Source organism: Urocitellus parryii, chromosome 5 (assembly GCF_045843805.1).
Source record: "Urocitellus parryii isolate mUroPar1 chromosome 5, mUroPar1.hap1, whole genome shotgun sequence".
NCBI classification, from domain to species: domain Eukaryota; kingdom Metazoa; phylum Chordata; class Mammalia; order Rodentia; family Sciuridae; genus Urocitellus; species Urocitellus parryii.
Genome location: NC_135535.1, coordinates 84431384 through 84440810, shown reverse-complemented (window position 1 = coordinate 84440810; position 9427 = coordinate 84431384). Strand labels below are relative to the sequence as shown.

Sequence of the window (9427 nt, the reverse complement as noted above, 5' to 3'; positions counted from 1 at the left end):
TCTAACTCAGCAAATCCTGCTGGTTCTTTCTTCAAAATATATCAGAAACCTACCATTCCTCACCGTCTGCATGTATTGTTATCCCTGGTCCAAGCCATATGGGAGTGAACAAATTGGATTCAACCTAAATAACCTCCAACAGGAAAAAGAGTTGTCAGTTTTCACAGTACTTAGTGTGGCTTATTATGTACTGAATTAGTCCATTGTGGTTGCATAAAACCTCAGTATTTTGTTTTGTTCTTATAGGCTATTTTAAAATGGAGGTGATCTGTTACACTCCTGGTCTTAAATTTCAGCACTACTCTGTGGTCAAGTGCTCAGTGCTGATCAAAAGTTATTTTCAAGATCACTCCTATAATAATCCCAGCAACTGAGAAGGCTGAAGCAGGATCCAAAGTTCAAGGCCAACCTGGGCCACTTAGCAAGATCCTGCCTGCCCTGCCTCCAAATAAAAAGTTTAAGGATTTTAAAGTGGCAGAGCACATACATAGTATGTGCAGAACTCTAGGTTCATTACTCTGGGGGGAAAAAAAGTTATTTTTCCATAAGTGAATGAATTTCTCAAATGTTATCTTGTCTAGAATATGTTCATCTTAAGACCTATCTTGTTAGGTATGGTGGCACATGCATGTTATCCCAGCAATTTGGAAGTCTAAGGTGGGAGGATTTCAATTTCGAGGCCAGTCTCAGCAATTTTGAAGCCCTAAGTAACTTAGCAAGATCCCATCTCATAATTTTAAAAAGGGGAGGGGATATATCTCAGTGGTAAAGCACCCCTAGGTTCAATTGCCAGTGCAAAAAAAAAGACAAAAACCTATCTCAATGGACATAATAAGGTTTTTGCAACACTTAGGACTGACATAAAACACAAGACAGCAAAAATGCTCTCTGAGTAAGAACTCAGAAGTGAGTTGGTTTGGAAGGAAAATTGAATAGCTCTATTCATGGAACAAAACTACACTGAAAAACATCAGGCATTAATAAGCAAAATAAGAGGAGTTGTGGTTTTTTTTGTTTGTTTTTAAAAAAGTCTTCAATCGTAGGCCTGAAACTGTCCCACCAGAACCCTAGGCCCAGACCTGACAATACACTTATTTTACTTGTTTTATGGAATTTTGATACACGGATGGTCTCCCCCAAAAGACAACTGGTTTGGGGGAGGGTGGTTTTTTTAAGTATTAGGGGTGGAACCCAGGGATGCTCTACCACTGAGCTATAGCCCCAGTATTTTTATATTGTATCTGAGATAGGGTCTTGCTAAGTTGCCTAGGCAGGCCTCAAACATGTGATCCTCCTGCCTCAGCCTCCTGAGTTGCTGGGATTATAGGCATGCTTATGCCAGCTGTGGAGGGGAGGAGAGGAAGAGAAAATGGATGAAAGAAGGAAGCTGAGGACTGCCTGATTGAATTGCTGAAAACAATTCATAGAGAATTGGGGAGCAAAGACACGTTTAATAATTTCACTTGCTTCTTCTAGCTCTTCATTTTAATCTCTGTCCCTCTGCTCAAAGGCCCCAGACACAGACATCCATGAGCTTCTCAACAGCCCACTGTGAGTTTGGGCAGGTCATTTGTATGCTGGAATACATGCACACAACAAGCTGGGCAATGGAATCTGTCAGCAGAAACCAGGAACTTCATGTGAGAAAGTAAGACTTTCACCCCTTAATATCCCCATAATTGGCCACTCTGTAATCTTGCAAGGGAAAGTATTCACCCTGGGAGTGACAGATCCATTATAGTTGTGTACAGGCCTTGAATAGGAAAAATTACTTTGAAGACATGCTGACCCATCTCCTGGAGAACAATTGCCAAATTCTACAGTTTGGAGAGGAATTACAGCAGCAAGATAAATATAAAGGCAAGGTATTCACTGCAGTTTTGTGTTGCAGTTAAAATTTAACCAAGACTGATAGCACCCTTCTCAGAATACTGAGTGCTGAACCCACCAACCACCAGAATGAAGGATATAAGGACAGGCTCACTTGAGGGCTCTCCATAATGAGAAGGGAGGCCTAGAGGCTTTGCTTCCCCTCTACTTCATGGGACACACTTTGCTCCACTTTGGCTTAGACTCTCCTACTCACCCTTCAAATCTCAGCTTAAACCACTTCCTCAAGAAAATATTCCCTGGTAGGCCTTTTTCTACCCCATCAGAAATTTTCATTGCATATTGATTGTACCTCTTTGTATACCTATTTGATATCTGCCTGCCTCACTACACTACATCCTGAGAGCAAAGAGCAGGCCTATACTATCTGCCATCAGCTTCCTGGTCCCCAAGACAATGTTTGGCACATAAACTGCCAAATATGTATTTAAAAAAGTAACCAAGTCAAAGACCACTATTTTTTTTTTTTTTTTTGCCTCTTATTTTCACATCACTTAAACTAGATCTGCCAGTCTCCCCAGTGTTTACATGGTACTCCCTGGATAAATCAAAAGTTTTATTAACTTGGAGCTCCTCTTTATTGTCAATTTCATAGAATGGTCCTTGCAAATACCACTTGCAAAAAGTGGTCCTTGCTAAATTGTCAAGAAACATTTCCACCAATTATTGAAATAAAATGATTTGCAAAGTATATTACATTGCCAGGAATGCCATAACAATATCACAGGCTGGATGGCTTAAACAACAAAATTTTCTCATAGTTCTGGAAGCTAGAAGTATGTGAACAAAGTACCAGAAGGACTAGTTTCTCCCAAGACCTCTGCTGTGTTTGCAGATGACAATTCTTGCTGCTTATTCAAATAGGCTTTCCTCTGACACGCGCCCCTGGTGTTTCTCTGTCTATCCTATTCTCTTATTAAGTCAGATTGGACTGATGACCTCAATTTAATCTGATCACCTCTTTAAAAAGCATTATCTCCAAATACAATCACATTCTGAGATACTGGAAGCTACAGCTTCAAAATATAAATTTGGTGGGTTCACAGTTTAGTCCATAACATAAAAGGAAACACAAGTAAGCTGCTATCCCATTAAGGGCTAAGGCACAATGCAGGACCAAGCTCCAGGGCAAGGCCCTGTTCTCAAAAAATTAGAGCCAGGAACTATGCGCTTTAATAAAGGTTACTAAAAGGTATCATAGACATCATCGTCCTCAAACTGGGGATGGTAGCACAGACCTTTAATCCCAGCAGCTTGGGAGGCTGAAGCAGGAGGATTATGAATTCAAAGCTAACCTCAGCAACTTTGGGCGCTAAGTGACTCAGTGAGACCCTGTATCTAAATAAAAATACAAAAAAGGGCTGGGGATGTGGCTTAGTGGTTGAGTGCCCCTGGGTTCAATTCCTGGTATAAAAAAAAAAAGAGAACATTAAAACAAAAAGTTCTAAACAAATGCTACTATACAGATATTTATGGATACTGAAATATTAAATACCAGTCATTTGAAATTTAAAAAAAAAAAAAAAGAAAGAAAGAAATGGGCCAGGTGTGGTGGTACCTGCCTATAATCCAGCAGCTCAGGAGGATGAGGTAGGAGGATTGCAAATTCAAGGCCAGCCACAGCATTTAGCAAGGCCCTATGCAACTTAGTGAGATCCTGGTCTAGAAATTTAAAAATAACATAAAAAAGAGCTGGGGATGTGGCTCAGTGGTTAAGGGTCCCTGGGTTCAATCCCTGGTACAGCAAACAAAAAACCTACCATGGTCTAGAACCACAAAGCATTAACTTGGAAAAACATGCTTGTGTAAAATGAGTAATTCCTAAAAATGTCAGAGTTATAAATATTAACATGAGAATATCCTACCAAATTATTAGAAGAAAATTGAAAATAATCAGTGATTTACATCTTTATGACAGAATACAAAGCACATTTGGATGGAGCATTGAGCATCCCCAACTTTGGTCTGGGCAGTTGTCTGAGAATTTCCTCAGGCATAAAATAAAAGGGACAAATAACATTATCTCTAAAGTCCTTTCCAGGCATAGTATTCTAGCAAATTCTTTGTTGGGATCAGTTTTCTATCACCTTCTACAGAAAATTCAACTGGCCTACAAGTACTATTTGGCTAGTGTGCTTTGGCTCCCTGGTAACTAACCTGTAACAGATCAGAACGTTCAGAAAATATTTTAATAGTGTAATAGGTTTTCCTGTAACACTAGTACTTTTTCTTCAATTTGATACCTGAAGAACTAATGAAACCAACACTATATTTTAATAACTAGGCTTTTTAGCACTTTTTTCAAAATAGATATATTTATTATAAAAACTATACAAACTGGTTTTTTATTACAAATTATCATGAAAGTTTTTAAATAATTTGTATCCTTGTTCCCCCCCAAAAAAGGTGTTCCACCTTTTATAGTCTTGACTAGCAGAGCATTCTAAGGATACCAAGAACAACTCACAAATATTCCATTTAACTGTTAGAATGTACAAAGATTGAAGAAGCCAGAGTCCCTACAGTAAATTATTTTAAATTTGAATAAAAAGTCTTTTTTTAAGTGTTACTGAAGTTACAAACAGTAAAAAATTACCTACATTAAATTTTTCAAAGCAAATATGGTTTGTTTTCTATTAGTTCATTGTTCTTATCCTTCCCAAAATACTTTTAAAAGCAACAGTTAAAAGATTTTTCCAATTACCCGAAGCTTCAATAATCTTCTGTACTTTGAAGAAACCGTAAAACGTAACATCAATTAAATAGTGGTTACCTCACACATGTGTGTGCCACAGCCACCATGGACCTCAGCACCACTCAGGCATGTCAGAGAAACCAGCTCACAATCCAGCACTCTGACAGGCGAGAAGAAAGGTCCTGAGTGGGAGGTGTGCAGCCCAGGGATCCAAGTGCTTTCTTGTGGTGAAACAAGGTTATCGAAACTGAAGGGGCCCTCTATAGAGAATCCAAGGTGGTCTTAATTAAAGGCTGGCCCATTGAATACCTGAATCCTTGTTGACTCTTGCCTCATCACTTCAAAACACAGATCCCAGAAAAGGCTTTAATTACAGAAAAACAATTATTAAAACTATTTTACACCAATGCTAACACAGCTACTTTAGCAGGGAAAACTGAAGTGCAGATTTTTTAAAGGTTGTTAATGTCACTGTAGATTAACAGAGGGATCAGTGTGTTTCCTTGAGGGGGAAGGGATCCATGTCATCTAATGTAGTTTAAAATAAAGATCACCACTTAATTATTTTTTGTGGTACTGGGGATTGAATCCAGGAGTGCTTTACCAAAACTAAGCTATGTACTCCATCCCTTTTTGAGACTGGATCTTGCTAAATTGCTGAGGCTGGCCTCAAACTTGCAATCTTCCTGCCTCAGCCTCCCAAGTTGCTGGAATTACAGGCATGTGCTACCATACCTGGCTGTCAACACTATTTTATAAAGCCTTGAAAGAAAAATAAAAGGCCATGTTTTGGAATCTAGATAAATTATCCATAAAAATTCTACTATCTATATAAATTGACCGATTTTCAAATAACAAATAATTTAGCTTTTTAAATTACCATTTTAAGCAATAAAAGTCAAAAACAAAGGAAAACTACTGAATTATACACTTAAAAATTTAAGTTGTTAAATGTTATGTATATTTTACAGTTAAAAATCTTTTAAATATTGAAAAAGTTCCTTTTGGTTAAAAAAAAAAGACATGTAACTTTGTAGTCAGATGGCTTTTAATAAGAAAATGAGTTACTTCTCTGTATATTCTGACATTTGGGAACCCAGTATCAGATCCCTAAACCTCTAAACAAAGGGGTGAATAAAGATTGAATATTTAAATAACTCCCCCTCCCCAAGTTTAGACAGACTCAGGGGAGAAAATTATTCAAGGAGTTATAAAAAGAAACACAAGGGCTTTTCAGAAGAATCATGGTTTTTTATTTTTATATTTTTTGATGAACCTATTTAAATGGAATGTTGATCATATATGTATAAACCAGAAAGTAATTTCCCAAGTATTGGAAAATAAGGAAAAGCCTCCCTACCACAACTGTTCAGTTATGCTTCTCATTCTCTCACTCAGAATCATCCTAACTCCCTAGTGTACCCTTACCACACATCAAAAAGGACACCATGAGCTCATGCAGAGCTGTTCCATGTTAGGCGGGCACCAGGGGTGGCTGAAGCAGTCTGGACATGAATTCCGGAGCTGTGGCAGACTGACTAAGCCCATGCCATCTATAGAAGGAGGGGCGTCCTCTCTCCAGCCGGCTGTTCCTCCTGGAAAAGCTCTTTTATCTGGGTTAACCGGCCATAGAGCCTCTCTCTCAGTGGAGGAATATGGTAGCTTGGATCCAGAATGTTCGTTACTCTGCGTTCTCTCTCTTGTTTCCACATCTTGTATGGGTGGGGAGGGAAAAATGGTCGCCCTCTTTCTCTTCGAATCTGTAATGTAATTCCACTTACAGCCAGCATACCCCATACTGCCAGAATAACGAAGTCTAAAAAACAAACAAACCGGTAGAGAAGCACCATTTGAACACTTGTATTTTAAAATCTAACATATAATCCTTCATGGACTAAGTCTGGGTTTTCCTTTCTAATATCAGAGTTTGTGGTGAGTTGGTCTACCCATGTACTTTCTTTTGCTCACAATCTAAGTAATGAGTGGGGAAGCTGCTGTCTTATTTTTGAAACTAGGAATTCTCTATTAAAGGCATCCAAAAGTTCAAACAGGTTGGAAAAGAACCAATTGTTTGGATCCTTGGCATTCCAACATTAAGTAACCATGCCCACACACACCATTATAATATATATATATATATATATATATATATATATATATATATATATATTTTTTTTTTTTTTTTTTTTTTTTTTTTTTTTTTTTGCAGAAAGAGGCTGAGGGGAAAGGCAGTGATTTAGTTATATTTCACATATGTTCATCATGGAAACCAGGTGCTGCTCATTTCCTTTCCATTCCACTCTCTTGTTTGACCATCACTCCAGGTTTTGTATTTAAGAGTCTTACCATTATTTTGAAAAGGCACATTTGTGAAAGCTCTGTGGAAATCTGTGTGGAGTGCTCTCCTGAGTACATTCAAAGTGATGTAAGAAAGGCTTGTGGACATGTAACTGTCAATGGCCAAAACCACCGCGTAGGAGCCAATAATGCCACAAGACAGGATGTTCAGCTGTGGAAGAGTAGAAGAGTTTAGGCTTATAATCCCTGGTAGAATGATAGTAGTTTCTAACTCTCACTACTCATCTCAATCACAGAGGCACATGAAAAAGGACCAAGTAATGAATGTTACCTGAAAAGATGAGCTTATCAAAATACAGCCATGAGCCACATAAAGACAGACTGCATATACAACAGCAGTCCCACAAGATTATATCACCTACTGACACTCTCTGTATAAGTCCACTCTATGATTTTGCACTATGACAAAATCACCCAAGGATGCAGTTCTCAGAATGTGGCTCTATTATTAAGCAATGCATGACTGCACACAGAAAATAATCTTCCCTGGGCATGGGTTGTGGCTCAGCAGTAGAGCACTCACCTAGCACATGTGAGGCCCTGGGTTTGATTCTCAGCACCACATAAAAGTAAATAAAATAAAGGTATTGTGTCCAACTACATCTAAAAAATAAATATTAAAAAGAAAGAAAGAAAATAATCTTCCCTGTGAAAGAACTTCAACACCAACATATAATTAAATGAAAACAGCTAGACCTAAGACTACCTTCTCTGTTCCAACTGCTGAAATATATTGACAGATGATGCTCCATTTGATTAAAACAAAAGAACACCGTGTGATAATCATACATAGAATTTCCTTTGCTTTCCTAGTAATAAGACTTTTTAGAAGCAGATAATCATACAGCCCTCCCTAGTGAATAAAAACATGCAATCAGTGATCAGCGGAAAGCCCAGGACATATAATGAATACATCTAACTTGTGATGAAACACTTACTATTCTTAGGCAGCCCATGAAAACTACTGGAATGAGGACAGCTATACAAGAGAAGGTCACCCAGAACACACCATCGTCACGAAAAACCTTTATGTTTCCTGAAAAAAGCAAAGAGAAATCAAGAGTAAACAAGAGGTCTCCCAACTTAAATTTTCTCTTGAGAACACAGACATATACTGAAGGCTTAAAGCAACAACCAGGGAATATGTTGGCAACTCGAAATGAACTGATATTCTTCATTTCTGTCAATGTAATCCCCTTTGAAGGTGGTCTAGAAGGGGAGGGGAGATGATAAAGGTAAATGCTCTTCATGTAGTAGCAGGATAATTTTAGAAGAGGCTACAACAGTTCCAGCTATTCCATGCACTAGCACTGCAGCTCTGGACCTCAGCTTCCTAACCCATAAAAAGACTGAATTATCTCTACACTCTCAATCACCCCTTCTATATCTAATAAGTTCTATGTTTCCTGTTTTGTATTGGTGTGGGGAGACAAGTAAAAAGATTCAAAGTTATGAACCAACACAATACAAGCTGCAAAATCCTCTTTAGATTTTATCGTCAACCCATATCCTGATACACCACTGCATACTGGAGGAAATCAGGGACCAAAGCTAACCATTCTTTGCTCCTACCAAACCCTTTTCCTGTCACATGACTCCAATATGTGGCACAGCTTACGGTGACCCATAACCAACACATGCAAACTCTTTATAAAGTGAGTTTTAAAAGCAAAAGCAGGGTGTGATGATATACACCTACAGTCTCAGCTGCTGGGAAGGCTGCAGCAGAAGAACCACTTGAGTTTAGGGCCAGCCTGGGCAACATAGCAAGACCCCATCCCAAAAGAAAAAAAAAAGGTCTGATGATTTATTATGATGTTGGCACCATCATTCGTCTGTACATGATGCTATAACTTGAGACCTATATGTCTTGAGCAGAGGCTCTGACCTTGGGACCCCATATTGTCGGAAAGCCAAATGCAACATGGTACAATGAAGTGAATTTATGGATTATGTTCTTAAGTTCAACTACATGTGTGGCTTTTTTTAAGTTTGCCAAGGATTGAATAGAGTTATTATACACACAGATGAAGAATGACCTTTTCAGAGAATGACCTCTTTGCTACCCACATAACATGAAAATAGTAATCTAATCAGATCAGAGAGGTTAGCTAAATATTTTACAAATTACAATGCTTAAAAGTATGAGTTTGCATCCACTGGCAATAAAGAAATGCTCAAATGCTCACTCTAACTGTTCTTGAGCTATGAGATAGTTCATAAATAAATATATATACATTTATATGTATATTGTATATGCTGAAATTATTTTCACCAATAGAAATAGTTCATTAAAAAGTTTAGAGACAATTGCTCTTGGCTATTTTTTTTTTTTTTTTTTTTAGAAAAAATACCTTTATTTTATTTATTTATTTATTTTTTTGTGATGCTAAGGATCAAACCCAGCGCCTTGCACGTGCTAGGCAAGTGTTCTACCGCTGAGCCACAACCCCAGCCCCCTCTAGACTACTTTTTTTAAAGATG

General features: G+C 38.0%; 1 protein-coding gene across 4 annotated transcripts in view; it reads right to left on the bottom strand.

Annotated features, from left to right (window-relative positions):
- Positions 1–4232: 4232 nt before the first annotated feature.
- The window catches only part of Tm7sf3 (transmembrane 7 superfamily member 3), a 41869-nt gene continuing 36674 nt past the window's right edge, over positions 4233–9427 (bottom strand). For all 4 annotated transcript variants that reach the window (XM_026392333.2, XM_026392334.2, XM_026392335.2 and 1 more), the window contains 3 exons: positions 7882–7979; positions 6932–7094; positions 4233–6401 (listed from right to left, as the gene is read on the bottom strand). In XM_026392333.2, the coding sequence (XP_026248118.2) occupies positions 6139–6401; positions 6932–7094; positions 7882–7979 (524 nt within the window). In that variant the 3' untranslated portion in view covers positions 4233–6138. The remainder of the gene's footprint in view (positions 6402–6931; positions 7095–7881; positions 7980–9427) is intronic.